This window comes from Protomyctophum bolini, assembly GCF_963924005.1.
Source record: "Protomyctophum bolini genome assembly, chromosome: 9".
NCBI lineage: Eukaryota > Metazoa > Chordata > Actinopteri > Myctophiformes > Myctophidae > Protomyctophum > Protomyctophum bolini.
Genome location: NC_137870.1, coordinates 7,610,997 through 7,637,124, shown reverse-complemented (window position 1 = coordinate 7,637,124; position 26,128 = coordinate 7,610,997). Strand labels below are relative to the sequence as shown.

The 26,128-nt window shown below is 43.3% G+C and overlaps 1 protein-coding gene across 1 annotated transcript; it reads left to right on the top strand.

The window, feature by feature from the left end:
• Positions 1-1,527: 1,527 nt before the first annotated feature.
• Positions 1,528-13,053, top strand: LOC308321295 (pregnancy zone protein-like; the record flags this gene model as incomplete). The annotated part of the gene is given in 28 exon segments (XM_080772136.1): positions 1,528-1,701; positions 1,791-1,950; positions 2,124-2,176; positions 2,484-2,504; positions 2,668-2,833; positions 3,298-3,323; positions 4,103-4,282; positions 4,381-4,602; positions 4,907-4,973; positions 5,190-5,335; positions 5,522-5,671; positions 6,293-6,483; positions 6,485-6,574; positions 6,881-7,106; positions 7,445-7,580; positions 7,956-8,077; positions 8,374-8,425; positions 8,635-8,703; positions 8,908-9,084; positions 9,236-9,311; positions 9,430-9,601; positions 9,734-9,805; positions 10,814-10,979; positions 11,254-11,438; positions 12,004-12,225; positions 12,372-12,496; positions 12,702-12,792; positions 12,943-13,053. Coding segments are annotated over 28 exon segments (3,648 nt in total).
• Positions 13,054-26,128: the final 13,075 nt, after the last annotated feature.

The following is a 26,128-nucleotide window of genomic DNA, read 5'->3' as shown; positions in this document are numbered from 1 at the left end:
CCAGTTCATTCGTCACTGGACAAGCCTGTGGTGGATACAAGAAAAGTTAGCATTATGTTGAAATGGGAACAACAAAACCAAGTGAAATCAACTTTATTCTGTGCCAGAGGTGACCTGGAATAGTCCACGGTGGTGGAATGGTTTGTCTGTAGTCTTCTGGAAGATTGTTTTGTTCGAGTTAGGGTAAATTAGAAAGATGGTGATGGTGAGATTTTCGTTGGGCTGCATAAAATCCACGCAGAACATGGTCTCAGAGCCGGCCTGGATGACTGCAGGAATGGTCACCATGTATTGCCTATAAAATCATGGAAATGTTTATACATACATCGTTGTATTTGCTAAAAGCCTAAACAGTAAACTAAAATGTACCCTTTCAACTTTCAAGAACAAAATATCATCCAACCAAACAGACATTCAAATGAGCTGTGGAGTGGAGCTCTATATACTTACGGTCCTGCTGCTGCTTGACTGATACAAATCCAGGTTAAACAGGCAGACAGAATCCATGTCCATGTCTGAATCCTAGAGAGAGCCATGACTGAGGGATACAGAATCAGTTGTCTCTACTGCTGCCTGCTACATACACTCACACAGCAGTGAGTGAGCAACAAGGCCTGTGGTGGAGGTGAAGGCTGATTTAAGGGTAATAACAAGACAACTCACCCCGTTTCTGTTTTCCTCCCGGAATCTTCCCCAGTGAGGGGTGGGAGAGGCTGGACAGCAGACGGCTGGACTTTGAATTTCTCTAACTATAAACTTTCATGACAGCATAGCCTAAGTACAAATATAATGTATGAAAAGCTACTACAGTCTGTTCACAGAAGGAAATGTGGGGATTATCTGACGAGGTACTGTACCATTTGAGTGAGCAAAACCTTATACTAAAAATACTAAATTGTTTATAGGGTCAATAAAAGTAAAATAATATAGCCTTTCCACAGGAGTATCTTTTTATATTTTTTCCAAAAAGAATACAAACAGCCAATAGCATATTACAAAGTTATCCCCTCACTGATGAAAATTCCGGGAGGAAAAACAGGCAAGCACCGGGGTGAGTTGTCCAGTATTCGATTTGTGACTACCAGGTACACCTGGTATCAGGTACACCTGGTAGTCACAAATCACAGCCAGACCAGTCTAATTCAACAGGTGTGCACTCGTCTCAGGCAGCTTAAATCAGCCTTCACCTCCACCACATAGGACTTGTTGCTCACTCACTGCTGTGTGAGTGTATGTAGCAGGCAGCAGTAGAGACAACTGATTCTGTATCCCTCAGTCATGGCTCTCTCTAGGATTCAGACATGGACATGGATTCTGTCTGCCTGTTTAACCTGGATTTGTATCAGTCAAGCAGCAGCAGGACCGTAAGTATATAGAGCTCCACTCCACAGCTCATTTGAATGTCTGTTGGGTTGGATGATATTTTGTTCTTGAAAGTTGAAAGGGTACATTTTAGTTTACAGTTTAGGCTTTTAGCAAATGCAACGATGTATGTATAAACATTTCCATGGTTTTTTTAGGCAATACATGGTGACCATCCCTGCAGTCATCCAGGCCGGCTCTGAGACCATGTTCTGCGTGGATTTTATGCAGCCCAACGAAAATCTCACCATCACCATCTTTCTAGATTACCCTGAATCGAACAAAACAATCTTCCAGAAGACTACAGACAAACCATTCCACCACTGTGGACTATTCCAGGTCACCTCTGGCACAGAATAAAGTTGATTTCACTTGGTTTTGTTGTTCCCATTTCAACATAATGCTAACTTTTCCTGTATCCACCACAGGCTTGTCCACTAGTGACGAATGAACTGGTGCTGAGTCTTGTTGTGGTGGTGGAAGGACAAACCTTCCTATCCAGAGAAGTCAGGAAAATAATGATCAAATCCTACAAAAACATGACTTTCATCCAAACAGATAAACCAATCTACCTCCCAGGACAAACGGGTAAATGTGTCTCATCAATATGAGATTTAACTAAGTAACTGAGTAAGAACCACTAAGTTGGAGAAAGGAATGTCATCAGTTGTGAGTCGACAGCTGTCCCATTTAGTATTTATCCATGTTATTATTCAATCAATTCCTTTGTAGATAATTTTATCCAATGTCATTTATTTCAGTGAAATTCAGAATCTTTACCATGAATACCACGTTCACGCCTGTCAATGAGCTGGTGAGTGGTTGCTACATGTGTGTGTGTGTGTGTGTGTGCGCGCAGTTAAATATTTTCTGGAGAAAATGTATATGAAAACTAGAAAAGGGCTCTGGAGTGCAGGTATTCTATCCAATCAGCAGATGGCTGCTCAGATGGCAGACGAGACTACTCGAAGGGGGAAAATGCCATCTCACCTCTGTACTGTCTGTCTGCTATTACACTAATGTGGATATAAATGTACATTTGTGATGACTACAGTATATTCATGTTCAGAGTGTTTGATGAGACTGATACAGATGATGGTTTCCTTTTTTCTATCTTTCAGTACAAGATGGTAGAGATTGAGGTAAGACTCACTGCGTTCGACATATAACCACATTCACTGCATATATTACCAAATCAGATGTCGTACGACTACAGATGAGCTACACCAGTAGACAACATGATGTTTGTTTGTGATGATATGGTTGTCCGTTGCCTCTTCTCTCCACAATTTGTCGTTTGATCAGGATGCTCATGGTAACTGCATTGCACAGTGGGTGAACCAGATGTCTAATGAGAGCATTGTGGAGCATTCTTACCCATTGAACCCTGAGGCCCACGAAGGACCCTACAGAGTTATTGTTCATGTTGACGACATGGAACTGGAACATTATTTCAAGGTGGAGAAATACGGTAAGAGTTCACCCATCATCTAAACATTAAGCATGCATATGAAAATGTCTTTTTCACTTGTGGGGCATCCATTTACATTAATGTCATGACAATAAACGTGCAACAATTGTCCCAGTTTTGCCAAGATTTGATGTCAAATTTGAAGTGGCTGGCAAGCTGAGCATTGAACAAGAAGAATTTACAGCTAAAGTTTGTGCAACGTAAGTATGATGCATCAACTTTTGGCTTTTATGTTCCTGTGTTCTTTGTCTACACTTAACACATTGTGGTTTCCCACAGAAAATAAACATGTAATTTTAACTTATTTAAATGACATGTTGTTTACAGCAAGCCTACTTTCCTGCATGGAAAACTCCTTTTAAATGCTTTGAAATATACATAATGTTTTTTTGCATTTGAAATGCATATATTTTCTGCTATGGGTGACTACCTTTTAGAGATTAGTTTGTACGTCTCTTCACCAGGTACACCTATGGACATCCTGTGCCTGGTATGATAGAAGTGGAGGTCTGCCGACCACTTCATCGATTTAGTGTTCCTGTTCCTGGCATGACTGTTGCCTGTCATAAAGAGAGTAAACGGGTAACATGATCTATTATAATGTATATTTGTGCAGTGAAAACAAATGGAACATTTTGCAACGCTGGTACTAGAGTAAAGGCAATTGGTTTCTCAGTTGCCACTGACTGACTTTAATCGTTATGTGCCTAAATTCCCTCATCAAATTTATGGCAATCTATAACCATTGGCTTCTGAGGTCTATCTGGTGCACAAGAGGAATGGAAGGAGAATCTCAGTCCTCATTCACACATTATGTATTTTCTTTTCCTCTTGTACAGACGTGTGGGAACGGCTGTGGGACTTTCACTTTCAATATGTCCACTTTCACCACACCTGCCCAAAAGTCTCTTGATGATGAACTGCAACTCAATGCAAAAGTAGAGGAAGATGGAACAGGCAAGTCTTCACACTGTTGGAACCGTTTCAAGCTAAAATGAAGCCATGAGCTTATATAGTAGCTCATCAATGTTTCTAACACTGAAATGACATGGGGTTTTCTCCACAGGTATTGCACTGTCTGCACAGGAAAAAGTGATCTCTCTAGTTTATTGTATTGGATATCTTTCCTTCATTGAAACACCCATGGTGTATAAGGACCAATCAGTGATTGAAGGAAAAGTAAGTCCAAATGCTTCATAGTATAGTTGTAAAGTAAACATTTGGCCATATTATTATGCCCTCTGTATAATATTGTTTTATTTCCAACAGGTCAAAGCACGTGACTTGAATCACACACCCATTCCTGACATGACGGTGTACCTGTTTGAGGGTAAAATACGTTTAACGGCGCATAAAATATTGACTGTCAAGACTGACAGCAACGGTGAGGCCAGTTTCTCATTCAACACGGCAGACTCCAAAGACCCAGGAGAGGACATCTTTCTCACAGTAAGTCAGCCTTGGTTATGTAATTTCGTGCATGAGAAGGTTGTCATTTTTATATATATATATATATATCCATATTAACCTCTCTATCTCACATCAAGGCTAGTGCGACACCAGAGTTGCAGTACCATATGTACAGAGTGCCACACTATGAGGAAGGGCAACACCGACTGGTCCAGGAAGGCACCGTTGACCCCAATGCCGTGAGCTCACTGGAGGTGAAGTGGACCTGGAACCCACTGATCTGCAATGGAGAAAACAACATCACCGTCCACTACACTGTAGTTGGAGAGACTGCAGGCCCCATGGACCTGGTGTACCTGGTGAGTAGTACCACCGAACTACAACATGACATCACGAGCCTCTCTGTTTTTACTCCCACACCGCTCAGCGTTATTTCAGCTCCGGTGGTCACCTCGCCACTGAAAATCCAGACTATGAATAGGCCTTAAAAAGGGAGCATCTTCCTCCCAATGAAACTCTTAATGTCGGATATAAAAATGTGGTGACATGTGTATTAAAGGCCATGTGGTTGTCTACACCCTGGCAATAGTAGAAATTCAGCACTTCGATTAAATGTGCAGTTGACTAAACTTGTATGTGAATGAATCTCCATTTTGTCTCTAGATTTTATCCAGAGCAGCCATTCGCCACCAAGGACTAGTAACTATTGATGTGCTGAATAGTTCAAGAAGTAAGTCTACACAGGACGTAATTGCCGTTGTCTTTTGTTAAGCTTCCTGTGTTTAATTTGAAATTAAACTAAGTTGTTTGAAAGCTATAAGGTTATTAAAATTCAGAAAAAGAAGCAGAAATTCATATAAGCAGCAGTAATATACATTCATATTCGATTAAGCTATATACTGCAGCTACAGTTTACTACCAATTTCCTTACCTGCTGTGTTTCCAGTCACCGATGGTGAGATCTCCTTCAAGTTGGATGTCACCCCAGTAATGGCTCCATTGCTCCAGGTGCTTGTGTACGCCGTCCTCCCCAGTGAGACGGTCATTGCTCACAGCGCAGACTTCTTCACAGAGAAATGCTTCCGTAATAAGGTCAGTTTAAGTTTGGCCTCTGCTCTCTTTTGTGCCAATGTTCATGTGATCTCAAGGGATCTGGGTAACCTTGTCTGGTGGAGGATGTGGAGTCAGAAGACCCTTCAAATGTAGGGCTAACCTGGGGCTTGACACATTGCACGCGTCAAGGTCTGCATTCATGGTGATGTTTTGTTTACAATCCAGGTGTTTCTGGAGTTCTCTCCATCCACGGCGATCCCCGGAGAGAAGAACACACTGCAGGTGTCGGCCATGCCAGGCTCGCTGTGTGGTGTCAGTGCCATCGACAAGAGTGTTCACATCAAGGAGCCAGGGAAGCGGCTGGATGCAGACAAGGTGAGACTTTCTTATGCATGCAGGGACAGACTGTAACTATAAGCCGGGCGCACTCTTGTCTTTATCTGGGATGTCTGAATGAGACCTCCACTCTGGACACTGTCCTGGGGCATGGGGAGATGACACTCGGATAATTTCAATGCCACAGTCAGACTTTCATGAGCATCGGAACCGGGTCCAGTAATTTTCAATTTTCCTTGGAGCAATTCAGACCGGTCCACCGGTTTGGAACTTTTGTTCGTTTACCCCTAGGTCCCTACCACCCTGTATTTTACAAAAGATGCAGATCATTTTCACAATCTCTTTTCTTTTGAACAGATATTTGAGCGGTTGCCAGTCAAGATGGCAAACTGTATTCCATTTGAACTTGACGATGTTGTGCGGCCTGTACAATGTTTGCCTGTGAGACAAAAAAGACAAAAAAGAAGTATCTATGTTGGACGTGATGGAAAAAAGGATGCTTTCACAGTGTTTATGGTACAGTATCTCTTTGCAATAATATCATGTACAATTTTGACTATGTACAACATCTATTTCTAAATGTGTGTATCATTATTTTTTTCACTACCTGTTGAGGGATGCACTCCCAATTTACTGGGCTATATTTAATGTTTTCTCTAGGACCTGGGACTCAAGATGGCAACAAATTTGGCTATCAAAGCACCTTCCTGTGTCCTCTTCAAGGGAAGAGAGTACCACAAAGACGTCTCAAGTAAATTTAACAAGCATGACAGAAGTGTGATTTCAGTGTGTTTGTTGGCATTCATGAATACAGTGTTTTGTTTTGTTTTTCCCCTCAGTGTCCATCTGGGGCCTACTTAAGTACATTGGTTCAGAATCTGCCATACAGACCATCCGCTCCTTCTTCCCAGAGACATGGATATGGGACCTGGTGGCAGTGGGGTGAGTGCACAGAGCTACAACACGAGTGTTAAACATCCTATTGTTTGTAATGGAATTTGAGTAGTTCAAGATTCACTTCAAATCTGTATTTATGATGTTGGTGTCTTTACAATTCCACAAACTTTGTATGTTTTTGCTAAATTGCCACAGCCAGCAGATTACTTTTTTTGGGGAGGAGGTTGAAAGAATATCATAATAAAGCCACACAAAATGGAAGGTTACTTGTGTGATCATGAGAAACTTGTTCAATCAGAATGTATGTCCTGTCCAATAGTTTAATATTTGTCTGTCTGTCCATCCATGCAGGACCTCGGGAAAAGCGGACGTGTCCCTCACTGTCCCAGACGCCATCACCACATGGGAGACAGAGGCTTTCTGCTTGTCCTCCAGCGGCTTCGGTCTCGCTCCTCCCAAGGAGCTCAAAGTCTTCCAGCCCTTCTTCCTGGAGCTCAGCCTGCCTTACTCCATCGTCAGGGGAGAGACATTTGTTCTGAAGGCTACTGTCTTCAACTATCTGTCCAGCTGCATCATGGTACTTTATACAGGTTTCAGAATGTACCAAAAGTTGCCACAAATGTATTTGCAATAGACACTTTAGAGTTTAGAGACTAGTATACATGTATAACTCTAAAGTGTGTGTGTACACACTGTAGGCCATGTATTATGTTTAAATATTTACAAGGGCTAACTCGGGCTGAAGCATTGCCCAAATATTAAGTCAAAGTTATAATGGAATAAGTCATACTGTAGCGCTCATAGGAAAATTATAGGTTGACCAAGATCTGTAACCGTAATTGGAGCCCTGGTTTATATTTTAATGGAATAAATACGGTTCCATCATCTAATTTCACATTGGGTTTTTTTCATCAGGTGAGAGCGACTCCCAGCCCCTCATCAGATTACACTCTCTTAGCCTTCCCTGATGAAGAGTACTCCTCCTGTGTCTGTGCCGACGGACGCAAGACCTTCAGCTGGACTATGGATGGACTATGGATGGATGTCCTAGGTGAGACCTGAACTCTACCACAGTTTAAATCATCAACACTATGCAATAACGTTGTACACTCATGGAAATGCCATTGGCTTCCCTATGGGACAAGTTATGACATACTATAGCCTATAATCAAACGCTACATTGCCCACGGAAGAGAAAAAAGGACAAAGTACTCACTGAAGGCAAATTCATCTCTAGGAATGTAGCAGTGATGTAAGCACTGAGAGTCACTTCATCCGACACGCCACCCTGCAGAGGAGAGCAATAATACAAAGACATGTTACAGTCTCCCATTATGTTTCTAAAATATATATATCAAGAAACTTTCTGATCTGCATGTTATCAGATGTTTGACGTGTCAGACTCATTGCTAATGTATGTTTCCAGGCGTTGTTAATGTGACTGTGACTGCTGAGGCAGTGGCGTCCAATGTATCGTGTAACAACGAGACGGTCAGTGTACCCGAGAGAGGTCGCGTTGATGTCGTCACTCGCTCTCTGATAGTCAAGGTACGATATGAGATTTTAGAGTTTTGTCTCCCTAACATGATGTAACGGTTCTAAGATTTTAAACCCACAATCTACAGTTATTTGTTTCCAAAGACTAACTCATGTCCAATCTGGTGTGCCCTCTGCTCCAAATAACTTAACATTACAGTCAAACTTTTCTAAATTCACTTTAGTTATTGGCTCCACTAGGGGTGTCTGGCCAGTTATAGTCCAGCACTTTTGAAAGTGAAATTTGCTTTACTCGATGTACATTTGGCCGATAATGGATTGAATTGTCTGCCTTTCTCCCTTTTCAGGCAGAAGGAACAGAAGTAAGACGGACCTACAACTGGTTCTTCAGTCCTAGAGGTGAGTGTACATGGAGGACTGGCAGAACTAACACATTTTTCAAAGGTATAGAATCCTGCTTATTCCCTTTTCCAGAGTTTGTGACGGAGGTGGTTGTTTCAATTCTGTTACCAGAGTTCATGTTTTTCAATTCTGTTACCAGAGTTCATGTTTTGCTCCAAATTAAATATTTTTCCTCTGTCTAGCATGTTCAAGACATACATTGACAGAGAACATCCAACTAGAACTCCCTGAGGATGTGATTACGGGATCTGCCAGTTGTTCTATATCCGTCCTGGGTAAAGATGCCTGTTTGTTTTTTTAACTCTATTTCAAGGTTTTCTGTTTATGATGCGTATAGCTTGCGGAGGCAGTTCAGTCAAATGTACTTGAGCGGCTTCATGCTATGCTCAAGGGTCATACATGTACTGGAGGGGTTAATAATGCTGCATTACTATATGGGTGTATACAGTGTTTGCAATCTAGTATCTCTTTGACGACAGGCGACCTCCTGGGCCGTGCCTTGAAGAACCTGGATGGACTGCTGAGGATGCCGTCTGGATGTGGGGAACAGAATATGGCGCTCTTAGCTCCCAACGTCTACATCCTGGAATACCTGAAGAACACAAACCAGCTGACAGCGGCCATCAAGGAGAAGGCCCTGCCCTTCCTGGTCGGTGGTGAGTCAAGTGTCTGGATTGTCTTAATTTAGTAAATGTTTCAAGGGCCAGCAATCGAGTGTCGCCCTCCCAACGCACCTTTACCTCACCCACAATGCTGTGTTCCTCTGTATTTTTCATGACTTTATAATAATGAATAATCTAAATGCAGGCTACCACAGACAACTAAACTTCAAGCACAGCAATGGTGCCTACAGCTCGTTTGTAAATGGTGAAGAGAGCGCTTGGTGAGAATATTATTACATGTGTATACAGTATAATTTAGTTTGAGGTATGGGATATAATCATTCAACCCTCAACTAATGTCTTGATAACACACAAGTGTGTAAATATCTTTGTCTGCAGGTTGACTGCATTTGTCCTGAGAACTTTGGTCCAAGCGAAGTCTTTCTACAACTCCCTCGACCAGTTGAACATACAGTCGACCATAGAACAAGCCAAGACCTGGCTGGATAGTAAACGCAAACCCGATGGCTGTTTTGAACAATCTGGAAAACTCTTTAACAACAGACTGAAGGTATATAGTCATGTACACACTCTGTAAAGAAGTGTACCATGTTAATGTTTCTAAGATGTGTATATATATATATTTTTTAGAAACATAATGGGAGATTGTAACATGTCTTTGTATTATTGCTCTCCTCTGCAGGGTGGCGTGTCGGATGAAGTGACTCTCAGTGCTTACATCACTGCTACATTCCTAGAGATGAATTTGCCTTCAGTGAGTACTTTTTTTGCTTTTCGCCTTTATTTTAGAGGGCTAGAATCTCAGTAGGCTAACGGGAAATGGGGGGGGGGGGGGGGGGGATGGGGGTAAAGGCTGTCGGGATCGAGGGTCGAACCTGCGGCACACTGCCAGACTGGATTACCAGCCAAGGTGCCTGGACCACTGAGCCACGGCCCAGGCCAGTGAGTACTTTTATTTGTATTAATGCATGAATTTCAGGGGAGGTCAGGAAGTGAGAGCGGGTGACATGCGAGGTACATTCTAAACCGGTTGGTTCCCAATACGTGATTCTGATTGGCTGGTTGCCATGGTAAATCACGATAATCTACACCTTCAATCATTCCTATGCTGCGTTACATTGACCCCACAGCTGTAGCTGAACTGGGGAAGGAGAGCACTTGATTGCCTTACGAACAATGGCCGTGCGGGTGTCTAAGCACCGCCCGCACTCATGATGTGAATGTGTGGCTCCGGGAGTTCGGGCAGCCTCGTAAAAACATCAATCTCCTCCCATTTCCCCCGTCTGAGTAAAAACAAGGAAGTGTGGCTCGCTCTGGTGGGCGCAAAGTGTAGCTATACTTTTGTGAATTGGGAACAGTTTTGAGGTTAAAAAAGGGTCTGAGACACTCCGCTACGCGTCGTGTCTCACTACGCCTCTCGGCCATTATAAAATACCCGGTAACCTGAGACCTCTTGTGGCTTATTGCTTTATTCTAATAGGGATTTGAACCTAATGATGCCGCAGATATTGTAGTTCTGACAATGACTGAATAATGGGCCGTTTACAGTCATCTCGTGCTTCTTAATTTCTAACTTTACTATTATTGTCAAGGAGAAATTCGGTGTCTGTCAAGGTAATTGTCCTGAGAACCATGAAGCTCGTGGTTTTGATGCAATAAGAGTCAGAGAATGCTGTGGTGCTATTATTCAAATGAAGCACATTTGCCTGGAGAAGGCTAGCTTATGTCACTGGAGGTATAAGGCCTACTTGTCTCTCTGTAGGAACATGTGGGGAGTCTGTCGTGCCTGAAGGATGCCATCGATGTGGCCATGGAGACCAACACCTACACTACAGCTCTGCTGGCCTACGTCTTCTCTCTGGCGGGTGACACGACTGCAAGCTCACGGCTCCTTAATCGCCTGGACAAGATTGCATTGAAAAGCGATGGTGCGACGGAAAGCATTTAGATAACATAAGATTGTTATCAAACTGTATTTACTTGAGACTAAAATGTACTTTATTAGCATAAAGCATTACTGCTGTGTGTGTAATATAGGTTATGCAGGAATGCCTACTGAGTGACAAGAACTTTATGGCCATGACAGCCCATAATATACATTAGACGTTATATGTTAACCTCTGCCACTCACTTTATGCATGCGCATACCCTCTATTGTTCATTTACCAGTAAAGTTGATAGATTTTTGTTTTGTGTCTGCAGGAGGTTTCCTGCATTGGTCTCAGACCTCCGAGGACACTTCGGCCTCTCTGTCCGTAGAGATCACCTCCTACGTGCTGCTGGCCAAGCTTGCCAACCCTGACCCTAGAGCTGCAGACGATGCTGCTCCCATCGTGAGGTGGTTGGCCAGCCAGCGGAACTCCTACGGTGGCTTCTCCTCCACACAGGTTCGGCTCAAATCGGATGAAATGCTGCCTTCGTCCACACCTTGTTGCACTGTTTGCGAGAGTAGTCTCCTCGTTCTAAATGGTTCATCTTTCTTATGCTCTCCTATAGATCTCTGAAACCGCACATCTTTAACTATTATGATGTTGCTCTCCTGGAGTCTTCACTTTCACGTAAAACATAAAAGCCATTGCAACATCTCTTATCTGTGATGCTGCAGTATTATACATTAATTCATTTTGGCCAGTGGCATGGGTAGGGAGGAGGTTCTATTGAAAAATAATGAAGAGAACCAGACATTTATCTGTGACTGAACTTTGTTCAAAATTGTGAAATATTGAAATTGCACTAATCGGCTTTTTGCATAATATGCCCTTGCTGGTGTATCCCTCTTCCCCACTGTTAACTGTCAACTTCAAACGTAGAAGTAGGCTTGTAGAAAGATCAATCCCACCACACGGCCTGTCTGGTGATTTACATCAGCTGAAAACGGTGCTGTCTGGTGTTCTGGTCAACAAGCTCTGTACGTGGCAGACTGATTTCAGAGGTGGTTTGTGTGCTTTGTAGGACACGGTAGTGGCTATTCAGGCCCTGGCTCGCTTCTCCAGTCTGATCTTCCAAGATGACCCTGAGGACTCCAGCACTCTGACGCTCAAATCCTCCAGCGGTGAAGAGATCTTCAATGTGAATATGGCCAACAGACTGCTCTACCAGGAGAAGGCGCTGCACATTGTGAGGGGAGGAGTGTACAGCCTGGAGGTCAAGGGCACTGCATACGTCTCAGCGCAGGTCAGCTCACCATCTATAAAGTTGACTGTCTGATTAATTGTCCTATACGTAATTACAAATGGCCTTTTTCTTAGAAACAAGCCATGTAGAATTAGCCATTTACTCTTCATGACTGTAGAAATGGAATTCCTCTTCCATTTCCTCAGATGTCTCTTAAGTACAACATCCCGACACGAGTTGAGGAAAGCAGTTTGTCCATCAAGGTCACACCTGAGGCCAACTGCAGCAGCAACTCTCTGACACAGACGATGACTCTGAAACTACACAGCCTGTAAGGATCACCTCTAGAGATGGAACCATGTTAAATGTACCCATTATTGACGACAAAGAAATCATTATGAGAGGAATTATGAAGAAATTATAGGCAATATTATTGTATATTCAAACATCCAAAACCTCCCCCAAAATGCTTGAATTAGAAATGATGTTTTAACATGTTGTAAAAGATGTTTTTAACATATGTTATACCCACACAGATATACTGGAAATAGAACTACTACAAACGTGGTGTTGGTTGATATAGCGATGCTTTCTGGATTCATCCCACACCCAGAGTCTTTGAAAAAGGTGACTCACCTTTTTCTAAATTCTAAACATTTTTTACTTTGTTAGAACTTTTAATTTGTAGACGTGAACGTTCCACTTCCAACACATGGGTAAAATATAACCAATACAGAGGCAATGGATGATAACCAGTTTAATATGGCTTCTTCACAGCTGAAAAAGGCTCTGCTGGTGGATCTTCTAGAGCAAAAGGATGACCACATCTTTCTGTATCTAACAGAGGTGAGAGGGGGGGGGGGGGGGGGTAGGATAAGTAAGGGATAATGTCTGCCTAGGGAGATAATTCACAGACGGGGAGTTTATAACCACCGACGTGAAGCGTCACCCTGAAGGTGAATTATATCCTACAATGACCACCTAGGCAGACATTATCCCTCTTATTACACGGCTACTTAATTACATTAATGAATTGACCCCAAAACAGAACGAGGTATTTCCTAACTTGCGGTAATGAAAGTATTCCATAAGTGTTGCGCTGGCCGGTGTCTGCCCAGCGGAAAACAAGGAAGTGAGTTGATCAATCCATTTCCGGGTACTGCACCGCAACATTTTTGAGAGCAATGTTTAGCTGTAAATGACTGTGTATACATGGCTGTCATGTTGGAAACTACAGTAAATCAGCGGGGTGCAGCAGGTGCTCCCGAGGCTTTGATTAGATCCTCGGCCTGTTATAGAGCGGACCGGTCATTATCAAGAAGAAATCACATGCCACTGAATTCAGTGATTGACCAATCGGAATCGAGCATTCAACCAAGCCGTGTAATAAGATGGAAAAAGCACTGGCATAACTAGTATTATGACTATATATAGGGTACAGTATGGTGAACTACATTTCTGCCAACAGTTAACACGAGGCACACCTGTCAACCACACCTTGGAGCTCATACAGAATGTCCCTGTTCTGAACCTGAAACCAGCACTGGTCAAGATCTGGGATTCCTACCATCCGAGTGAGTACATGTGTGACTAAACCCTGAGTGAGTACATGTGTGACTATAAACCCTGAGTGAGGAGTACATGTGTGACTAAACCCTGAGTGAGTACATGTGTGACTGAACCCTGAGTGAGTACATGTGTGACTAAACCCTGAGTGAGTACATGTGTGACTAAACCCTGAGTGAGTACATGTGTGACTGAACCCTGAGTGAGTACATGTGTGACTGAACCCTGAGTGAGTACATGTGTGACTAAACCCTGAGTGAGTACATGTGTGACTGAACCCTGAGTGAGTACATGTGTGACTAAACCCTGAGTGAGTACATGTGTGACTAAACCCTGAGTGAGTACATGTGTGACTAAACCCTGAGTGAGTACATGTGTGACTGAACCCTGAGTGAGTACATAGTGTGACTAAACCGGACCGTGAGTACATGTGTGACTGAGATGTATAGGAGAGGTTTAACACTGTACTAGTATTAGGGGATGTGCATGCATTTTACAGTAGATTATTGTACACGTCTGACCTAGCGTTGTAGGCAAATTGACAATACATGCACTTTGCTTTTTATGTGTTCTGCATACAGTATATCGGCCATTTCCATATTTGGGCACGGTTTGAGCCGATCTGTCCCCCTTTATTTCCATTATGAATAACTAATAATAAAACCTGTGGAAGGACATTTATTTGGCAGCAGCAGATTGCAAGATTAGCTCTGGGCAAAGACACTCCTGGAGAAAATCGAATATGTTTGATTATAGTTGCATGCAGTTTATTATATCATGAGCATTGATCTATAATGGTGATTAAGCTGTTGGTCAATCTATGTTTGAGTTGTCCCATAATTTAAATCTGTGTTTTGACTTGTTCCAATATCTGATTAACGGACACCAAATGGAGGACTCTTCTGTCCTGTTGCTCTGAAGTAAACTCATGGTGGTCTTGTTTTCACTCAGGTGACAACATGGAGACGGAATACAGCTATCCTTGTCATTGCCACCATACATGATGTAGCCAGCAGGTACAGACTATTTTACAAATTGATTCCTCAATGTGGGTTTACAGTAAAAGTGTATCTTCTACTGTATAATTTATATATATAATTTATTGAAGTACATGGCATGCTCTACTACAGTGGTTCCCAAAGTGGTGTCTGGGGGGGATCCCCAGAGGTCCCAAATGGACCCCTATGGGTCTAACTTAACTGGGTCAAATTTAACCAAATTAGTGTACAAATTTGACCCATTAGGGTCCATTTGTACACTCAGAGTTTAACATTGATTTTACAATATAACTTGAGGGTCTCTATGAAATGGGGGTCCGTAGCCTAATGCAGCCGGTCAAACTGGGCTGGTTTATAATTGCAGTATAGCACTGTATCGACACTGTTGAAAATTAGTAATGGATATGATAGATGCTTAACCCCTTTTATTAATAAAATGTGAATATTTTAATTGCTCACAATGTCTTCATATATTGATATTTTTACTTTACAGGTGGAGTACTTGAAGAGAAATGTCGTCTCAACTTCTTCAACCTATAATTGAATCATGTGTAATTGGAAATGTATCATGGAAGATAATAAAGTTGTGTTGTCATGGAAGGTAGTGAATGTGTTTGTGTACACATAAGGTAGGCTACTGTGTATATGCACTTGCACAATTTGTACAGCAACACGTTTGCATTAAATTAAGTTGGTCTAAATGTGTGGCATATACAGTAGTTAGTTGGGATGAAAAAAATTGCTGTGGCATTTCAAACTTTCATGCATTTTCTCTAAACGTTAATCATACATAAACATTTAAGCTTACTGTATAATAGCCATGGTTCACATGACGCTCGTTCTTCACGAGCGTCATGGCGCAACTGCCTCCTGTTTTACGCGATCGCTACATTTACAGTCCAAACGTGTATATAAACATTCCGATTTGAAATAAAGTACTCGCCACATGTGCGACGGGTGTTTGAAATGTGTTGGTACAGGCGTACAGCGATTAGCATTGCTGCTTCCCGCGTTGTTTAATAAAAAGCATGACAGTCATGTTTCAGGTTTAACTGCATTAGAATGGCATTTACCAGACGCTCTTAATCCAGAGCGCTTTACATTAAAGCAAGAACAAAAAGCATGTAGTTTGTAGCTCGGGTCGGGGTGCCAGTCAGAGACTCAGTCCGACAAATAAGGTAAAATAACGGCCCCAACCACCGTACAAGGGATAGACAAATATATCAACCCCTGGAACAAACAGACACACAATAATACCATACAGAATCATAAAGGAAACGCGCACAGACGAGGACTTCATTTACCAGTTTACCAGAGTAGAAGTCCTAACCAGAACCATCTAAATACTACAGCATGCAGAGGAGAAGTCATAACAGAACCATCTAAACACTAGGCTACAACATGCAGTCATAACAGAACCATCTAAATACTACAGCATGCAGAGGAGAAGTCATAACAGAACCATCTAAACACTACAACATGCAGAGGAGAAGTCATAACAGAACCATCTAAATACTACAGCATGCAGAGGAGAAGTCATAACAGAACCATCTAAATACTACAGCATGCAGAGGAGAAGTCATAACAGAACCATCCATTCTAAATACTACCATGCAGAGGAGAAGTCATAACATTTGATTTTGGTTTCACTGTTGAATCAACAGTGAAATCAAATGTTCAAATGTTTTCTTGCAGACAATGTTCAGTTCCCACGTCAGATCGTGTGAACCAATATGACGCACCAATAATGTTCAGGCACGCAACACAACACCAATATCAGACAGTTTAATGAATGTTCCCCCCTGTCAAATAAAAGAACAAGTCAGTCAGACAATCACGATCAGAGCGCTGTGGAATCACTTACTGACAGTTGATGACGGTTAGCGTTTCCTCATCGAACCATCCGGGATGATCCACACGGTGTTGTCAGAACACCGGGCGTCGGACGAGCAGCCACGCTCCGTCGGGGAAATTACTAACGCTCACTTCTTAAGTTGGATGGTGTGGTGTTGACTATAGTCCCACAGCGGGCTACAAACTACGCAGTACGCACTGTTTGTCTCTCACAAGCCAGAGGTAGGCTACACACGGACCCGACGAGTTGACAGCGTCAGTGTCAACAGCAAAAACTCCTTCAAACGCGCTCCCGTTCCGTCCATTCATTCTCGTAGACTCGTAGCGCACGGGCACGTGACATAGGAGAGTGTTAAAGGAGCAGAGCGCCACAACCACAAGTTACACAAAATTGATATTGTAAGTAAAGTAGGCCTATAGTATGACAACTTAAAGTGACTGAAAATGCCAGCTTTTGGTTTACCAGTCAGTATAGTTGGCCAGCTAAGCTATATTCTGCTGGTCGGCCAGCTGACTGGCTGAAATGACCATCAATGAGCCATTAGCCATAGCCACTTGCCCAAATGTGTGCCAAAAATGATGACATTGTCATGACATGACATCTATGGCCGTTTTTAGCCCAAGGAGTGTTTTTTTGTGCAAAACTAATGCTTGGAATGGTTTCAGAATCATGAACCCCCTAGTTTGACATGTGACATGCTACAAGCATAAGGAAAGTTTGACAATGTTGCCTGCCATAGGATGTTAATCCTATAAACCCCTATAAAAAAAATTGCTCAATACTGACAGCCGGTCAGCAAGTGGATTCATGTATGTATACAGACAATAAAAAAGACTATATACCAAACTTCCCACTTTTAAACAAAAGAAGCCTGTCGGCTGCCGGACTATACCAAAACCCAAGTCTGAGTGAGCATGTTGTTCCACTGCCTGCACAATTCCTCAACCTAGGACTTGGAACATGCCCTAGACCTAGAGCCCTGTGAGATCATGATTTGAGTATGTCATGGCATTGTACTATACCAGGGGTGCCCACTCTTTCTTCTTTTTTTTTTACATGAGAGCTACTTTCAAAATGACCAGCTCAACAAGATCTACTCACTGAACATTATAATACCATTGCTGAAAATGAATAGTGCAGCTTGATTTAAAAGGAGAAAAAAAAGGCAAAATAGGTTTAAAAAGAAGCATTTACACACTTTGGTTAGATGTTTATTTTCAAGGACCACCCTGGTTATCAATGCTACTACCAGTCTACCACATGTTATGTAAGTGGTGAAATTGTAATGCAACAAAACATACCAAACAACAATGCTAAAAGGAATAAAACATACCAAAACAAACAATGCTAAAAGGAATAAAACATACAAAACAACAATGCTAAAAGGAATGTGTGATTTCATTCTTCAGCATGGGCATGAGCATTTCCATGGGCCATCATCACACAATGTACTTATTTTTTCCGCTGAAGGTAAAAACCAGCTGCCCATGGTGTTTACACTTGGCCAGATAATGTATCAACAGATGAAGAATGTAGGTGAACATAACAAAAAGCTCAACACAGGCTCGTCTTGGGTAACGGTGGCAAGGTTGGGGGGTGTCTTTTAGTAGCAATCGTAACTCTTGGTTCAAACTTCGAGTCACAGGAAAGTGTTCTCAATGACCAACATGTGGGGTTCCGACTCACTTTCCCCAGACTCACTCTCCCCAGCAGACGGAGCCAGTGGCTTGCAGCAGGGCTCCTTTGTGGGCAGCGAGCAGCACATTCTCCCAGCACAGGCCTTACCACAGGCAAGGCTACACGCCGGGGTGGGAGACAGAGAGGGTTGCTCTGTGTGGACGACGATGGGGCGGCTGCTGATGTCTCCACTGCTGTCGGAGGTTGAGGATGAAGGTAGAAACTCTGGTTGAACTGTGCAGCAGGTCACGCCCTGCACGCTCTGGCTGAACTGTGGTAGAAACTCTGGTTGAACTGTGCAGCAGGTCGTAGATGAAGGTAGAAACTCTGGTTGAACTGTGCAGCAGGTTACGCCCTGCACGCTCTGGCTGAACTGTGGTAGAAACTCTGGTTGAACTGTGCAGCAGGTCGTAGATGAAGGTAGAAACTCTGGTTGAACTGTGCAGCAGGTCGTAGATGAAGGTAGAAACTCTGGTTGAACTGTGCAGCAGGTCACGCCCACACTCTTCAACACATTCGTGACTCCAGAAATCAGATCGCCACATCTGGACATGATACAAATAATCACTTTAAACAGATTTGTAGGCACAACACAAATATTGAATGATATCTATCAAAAGTCTTTCCAGAGGAGAAAAAAAAGCATACATGAATTCTACAGTATTTACTGGAGTTAGCCTAATTATTTATGTTCTAAAGTTCCATTCTCAGCCTCAATTTAGTCTAGTAATGTTTCAAAACCATGCTTCTAACCCACATTGTGCGTATGATATATTTGTATAATAAATAATTAACTTGACAAAACAAAACTTGACTTGGGTTTTGGTGACATCCCACAGATTTCAGCAGAGTGGATATTAAAAAACAAATGCTTGAAAAGAACTTCTAATGTAACGACGACAAACAAACAAACAGCATAGCCTGCCCTACAACTTTAATAGTTTAGTACTTCCACCTGTGAGTCTGAAAGTCCCAGTGGCAGTGCACGTGCACGGAGGCCACCGTGCACATGTCTGTCAGCTGCCAGACGTGGAGGTCGTGGACGCCCTGGACGCCAGCAACACTGGAGATTCTCCGCTGAAGCTCAGACACACACACCTCTGGAGGGCTGGCCTGAAGCAACTGTAGACCATACCTGTTCACCTGGGGATGACACCTTATTCTGGTCAAAGGAGATCTGATTGATTGATTGATTAACAAGTTTGCAGAATTACAGTACATTTCAAGCACAAACTCAATACAAAGACTGTTAACTGTGAGTGGACGACCCAATTAAGCATTACACTTGTTTACAAGAGGGTCCACCGTGTTCAATTCATCAAAACATTTAGAGACATACAAATAGACACTTCTATAGGTACAAGCACCTGGGATACAGTATCTCACCTGTGGTAGAACTGTAGACAAGATCACTATTATTGCCAGCAGGGAGAAAACAGGATCCATGTAAACAAGGAGACCACATGACCAAGATCTTTGCGGGCACCACGTCGCCACAACCAGACGCAGAACCAGGGCGTTGGTGAGAGCCAGGATGGAGGTGACGAGACCCTGCGTGGCAGTAATGAGGGATGAACAGCAACCTCGCAAATGAACCCTCGCTACGGGATTCTCAGTTGGTTGATCCATTTTGAAGACGGGGGATGTTGGAGGCAGGTTTTGATTTTCTGAGGGGGAAAAAAACACAAATCATAACTGTAGGCCTACTGATAAAATGTGTAAGTACACCATTTATTGTTTTGCAGGTGTGTTGAAAAGCATCTATTAAAAGAAAATCCTGCACATAGTATAGAAACTATCTTGACTGCAAGAGCAGTGTGCAAGAATGTATTTTTAGTCATCTCTTGAGACTAAAAAAAAAAAAAAAAAAAAGATTTTCAAGACACAATGAGAAAGGGAAGGCATCACAGCTTGGAAAGACTTACCTGAATGTCCCTTAGTACCACATACCCTCGATATTTCACTGACATGTCCATTTCTATGAGAATCACACATGCAAGCGTCTGCAACTGTCACACCGTTTGGCCCCCCGTGGTCTTGGCTCTGTGCAGTGAGTGTGTCTGAACCAATACAGTGCAGGTTTGCTCTGTTACGGGGAAAAGAGGACGAGCCCTGTGGAAGTTCTGCAACGACGTGGGGCTCTTCTTGTGGTGGATTCTGAGTCTGGAGGAGTGAGGGCAGTGTTTTCTGGTCTTGGGCCTTTATAGAGTCACAGTCTAGTTCCAGGACACTGGAGGTTCCTGCGTTGCAGAGGATCAGGCTTCCTCCCTGGTATGTAGCATCCACAGCAGAAGAGAGATCGCCGCATGCCTCATCCACAACACAGCCCTGCTTGGCGTCATGTTTGGTTTGTTCCATCGCCTTGGCTGTAGGGAGTGGAAGGGAGGAGTGAATAACAAACAATTCGACATTCAGTTGTCTGATGTGAGTTGCAGCTGAATATACAGAGCTATACTTCAAAGTGGAACATGTAAGAGAAAACATCTGCCTAATGGTTAAAATAAGCATCCTACTTTTTGTTGTATTTAAACAAAATTCAAAGAAAAAAGTTCCAGCATGTGTCTCCACAGTAAGCTGAATTATACAAAGTGTGAATGGAGATTCTAGGTAAAAGTGTTTTTTTTTACGTGCCAATATTTTCCCCATTATGAGCCCCATAATGGGGAAAGCACTATATTTCTAAAACTATGAAACATTTCCAAGATTCCTTTTCAGGCAAACATGTCCACCGTAAGAGGAGTGCTCGCCCCTCTTTCTTAATGACATCTTATTGTTTTGCCCGTGATCTAGGCATGTCTTTACCATTACGGGGGCGTGGGGTCCAGACCAGTCCAGTGCTGACGCCCTGCAGCGTCCGACCCCACCTCAGTCCCAGCACTGCCAGGTTGTGGACCAGACTGAGAGCCCCGACCGCCACCAGATATGGCTGCTGCCGTACAGGCCGGGGCTGCAGGAGGTGGCTGAAGACCTCCATGCTGACCGAGACACACAGAGACGCCAGGACCAGAGCCGCCAGAAAAGCCCCCACCACTTGAATCCTGGCGTGGCTGTAAAAAAGACCACACAGGGGGGGTGTGTGCAGGGTGTGTGGCGTCGGGGAGGAGGAGGGGGGCGAGGAAAGTATACGGCTCAATGAAAACGGGCGAGGGAGGGTGGCTGAACCGGTGGAGGAATGTGAATCCAGAGGGACAGAATGCAGGTCCACGGCGTGGATATTGGAGAGGGCGAGTTGATTTAAATTAGGACCGCTAGGGTGGAGAGGTGGCCTGCTGCTGTCGGAACGGATCGACAAGCCGCACGCGATGGGCTGGACCGGGACGCGAGCCGGAGGAGGAGGAGGGTCGGTCAGCCGCGGCGCCGGGCAGCAGGGCGAGGGAGGGGGAGAAGGGCCCGGTCGGGTGGAAGGAGCAGCGGAGGAGAAGGAGCGTCCGTTGGGCACCGGTGGGAGGGGGGCGTCCTCCGTGCGGCCGCTGCGTGCGGGTGGAGGGAGAGACAGAGCCATGTGCATGAGGATGAACAGGGTGTTGAAGCCGTCCACCAGGTTGATGATGGAGTGGCAGTGTTGGCTGATCATCACCTCGCACAGCAGCAGTAGGAGCGTGGCAGCCATCCAGCACAAGTGCAGCGCATACAGCCTGTTTGGCCCCATATCAGCAGCTAAAGGGAGCATAATATATAGAGACAGAGATTATTACACATCAATTCATACTGGACGTCGTCTTCTGGACCCATATAGCTCCTCCATTTGGGTATTTTTGAGTAGTACAATTCCCACACATTGATCAGATTCATAAACCTATATGGCTGCATGCACAGCTCTGCATTATCTGCAAACTTTCACAATTCACAGTCAAGTGAGTCAACACTATACAACATGGAGATACAAACAGCTAGTGTGCAGTGAGAGAGAGCGAGAGAGCGAGTGTGAGTGTGAGTGTGAGTGTGTGTGTGTGTGTGTGTGTGTGTGTGTGTGTGTAACACTACATGGAGATATAAACAGAGTTCGAGAGAGCATGTATGTGTGTGTGTGTGTGTGTGTGTGTGTGTGTGTGTGTGCGTGCGTGCGTGCGTGCGTGCCATACTGTAGTACAGTAGTTGTATAATCCATGCAGCGGCAGCTCCTTCTATTAAAGCACCATTTCATTTGAATTGTCACAGTCAGTGTGTTTGCAGCACAAGTATAGGCCTATACGGTATACAGCATGCAAGTTCAGAACAGAAGCACTTTTGCCAATAAAGTAATTAGCTATAGGCTACTAAGGCTACGATTATTGTCAAAGTAAAAAAACAAAACAAACTTTGTTTTGTCAAAATAAAAAAGCACAATGATTTTCAATTGTTCTGAAGATGTATTAAAATAATAATATTAATAATGTTGACATTACCTCAGAGAAGTGGACGATCTCAGCCAGTATAGTAGGCTACGTAAAACTTCTGCAATCTTGTGCTGCTGTCGCGTTAGTGCGCAAAGTATTGTAGCCTAGTATCCAGCTCTCTCTCTCCCTCTCTCTCTCTCTCTCTCTCCCTCTCTCTCTCTCTCTCGCCCACCAATCACCCTCTGTCTTAATCGCAGTCATGTGAGGGCGAATTCGGATCGTCTTTTTTCTTTTCATTCAACCATAAATACCTTAAGAAGACAGGCGAAGCCCAAGCCCACCCACGACCCACCTTTGTAGCAATTTTATTTTAATGGACACAAATTTGAATCCCATGGTGGTGGTAAGATTATCATGTCATGGATTATAGCTCTGCTCGCGGACACACACTGGTGGACACACTGACTGGACACACATGGTGCTTCCTTGTCTTCTGTTCTGTGGTGCTTATAAGTTAAATTCAATTCAATTCAATTCAATTCAATTCAATTCAATTCAACTCAACTCAACTCAACTCAACTCAATCTTTATTTTAGACTCAAGGTCCATAGGCTTATCACATAATACACATAATACACAAAAACCGATTAGAACTCTTCACAGGGTTCTTTAAAATCACAATGACACAGTCAGACACTCAACAGACACGTCTTCTATAAACACAAGCGATTGTATTTATATTTGTGTAATTTGCTAGTTGCTGATGTCTGATGTGGCCTTTCAGTATACCTTTATGATGAGAGTCACTCGGTGGTGAATATTAGTGATATGTTTTGGTACAGTCCAGTGGACTGCAGACCAACAGGCCAGATATGGGTTGACGTCCCATTGACTCCTGTATCAACTTGTCTGCACATTCCTGAGGCGAGGCTGAGCCAAAGGAAAGGAACGGCGAGGATGCATTACTGTACAACGGTCGTTCCCAAACCTTTTCATGTCAAGGACCCCCGAATTGACACCAATTAGGCTGTGGACCCCCATTTGAAAAGCTATGCCATGGACCCCCATAAGAGAAGATTTGTATACGGCTCTAGCAGCGATTATCAACCACGTTTAATTTCAAGGACCCCCAGTTTGACATGCATTAGTCTACGGACCCCCCATTTAATGGCATTTATATCTCTGAGACCCTGATTTATATCGTAAAATCCATGTTAATTTAACTCTGAGAGTGTACAAATGGAACCAAATGGACCTGTTAGGGTCCATTTGGTTCCATTTGTACACTCTCAGAGTTACAGACCCAGAAGTGTCCATTTCGTTCCAAACTATCATTTAGCTGGGGACCCCCTGGAACTCCCTCAAGGACCCCTGGGGGTCCCCGGACCTCACTTTGGGAACCACTGCATTACATCACCTGCCTCTCTCCTATAAAGAACAGGTGTGTCATCATGACCCTCAGAGGTCAAGAACAGGTGTGTCATCATGACCCTCAGAGGTCAAGAATAGGTGTGTCATCATGACCCTCAGAGGTCAAGAACAGGTGTGTCATCATGACCCTCAGAGGTCAAGAACAGGTGTGTCATCATGACCCTCAGAGGTCAAGAACAGGTGTGTCATCATGACCCTCAGAGGTCAAGAACAGGTGTGTCATCATGACCCTCAGAGGTCGAAAACAGGTGTGTCATCACAACCCTCAGAGGTCAAGAACAGGTGTGTCATCATAACCCTCAGAGGTCAGCAATAGATAAATAATTATCTCTCACCATGTGGACTTGGCAAATTCATACCGTTTGGAGATATTACATACCCAATCCCTCCCCACCATCTGGTAAAGGTGTTCCACAGGGGTCCATATTGGGTCCTCTTTTACTTTACAATATTTATTCCCTCACTGCTTTGCGATGTCCACAATTATAGGGAGACGAAACCATTTCATATAATGATGTGTTGATTGAATTGGCCACTGCAAACTGCAGACTGCTTTTGGTAATGGTAAGTTTCAATTGTCCCTAATAAGCTTCTCTTGAACTCTAACAAGACTAAATGTATGCCATTTACAAGGTCCCCGAACACAGGTCAAGTCATATCTTTAAAGGTGAACACATTTAGTTTGTCACCTCTTTATAAATATCTGGGCATTTGGTTCTCTTTCAAGAGCTACGTGGAACACCTAACAAAAACGCTTTCCCTTTCCTTTACATAAATAAGTTATGCTTTTCTCTTTTCTTTTATACCCCAGACTAATGGAACAAACTCCAGGACTCTCTGAAACGGGATAAAGACATTTAGGGTGCTACTTGAGGACACATATTATACAAGGACAGCGCCTGCTTTGTGTAGCCCTTATGTAACTGCATTATGATGTTTATTTTTGTTATTGTTCATTATTTAATATTGAACTTTATTTTATTTTAACAGGGTAACCAGACCGTAGTAATTGCCCGAAAGTATTCATAGTCAAACCCCAAAAAGATTTGTATTTATTATTCCACTCCTTGTGACGTCATGTGGGTTAATAGATCATCATGGGCTCAGGCTGTGGGCTACTGCAGTTGCAACAGAAAGCATGCCCCCAATGGTCTTCTCTGATTATATAAAGTTAGAGTAGGACATTTGCTGAAAAACCTCTGTTTCTATGTCAGTGGTTCTCACCTTTTTCATGTCAAGGGCCCCCAGAATTATCTGTATTTGGACGCGGACCCCCCCCATCTGAAAATATGTTGTTTCAGAAGCAAGCAGCAGCCAGCAGGTCTGCCTCCTCTGGATCTCTCATCTCAAATGGCAGGAGCATTGTATTTATAGCCTCTGGGAGACACCGGGCCCAGGTGCTCTCCCATTAGCCATCAGGCCAATGCCCCACCCAGGCTCACCTACAGGATGACAGTTAGGCAGGCACATCCACTACTCATATGTGTGGGGTATCACACCTTCCTCCCAGAAGCAAAGATTTGAGTTAAAAACGTTTGCTCTGAAAGAATATATATTCACACCTTCCTCCCAGAAGCAAAGATTTGAGTTAAAAACGTTTGCTCTGAAAGAATATATATTCAAAAATTTGCGCCACAATTTTACGATAGCTCGTAGCGTGGCCCTCGGTGCCGTGCCATCATGCTATGAGCTTGTAGATCTGCTATTTTTCAATAGCTAAAGTATAACATAATGCTTAAAACACCAAAAGGGGTTCTCGCCCAGAATGCGTTAAGATTCAGCTTTTCTGCAAATGTTAATAATTTACCAGAATGGATGTGAGTGTGTGAGGAGTACATATTGCTCCAGTGTGTCAACAAAAGAAGTATAATTATATATGTATTAGCAACAACAAACATGCAGACACAAGACCTTCACCACTAGAGCATTAAGAAACCTTTTATTTGAACCAAGAATATACAAGAAACCAATGTAGTACTCAGTACTAAGTACTAGTACTAGTACTGTATGCAATAAAACCATAACCCTGATCTGCTGACGTGATTTTCTCAGAACTTCCATGATGTGATGGTGTGCTTAATTGACAATTAACAACATAATTTCTCTATCATAAAATAGTA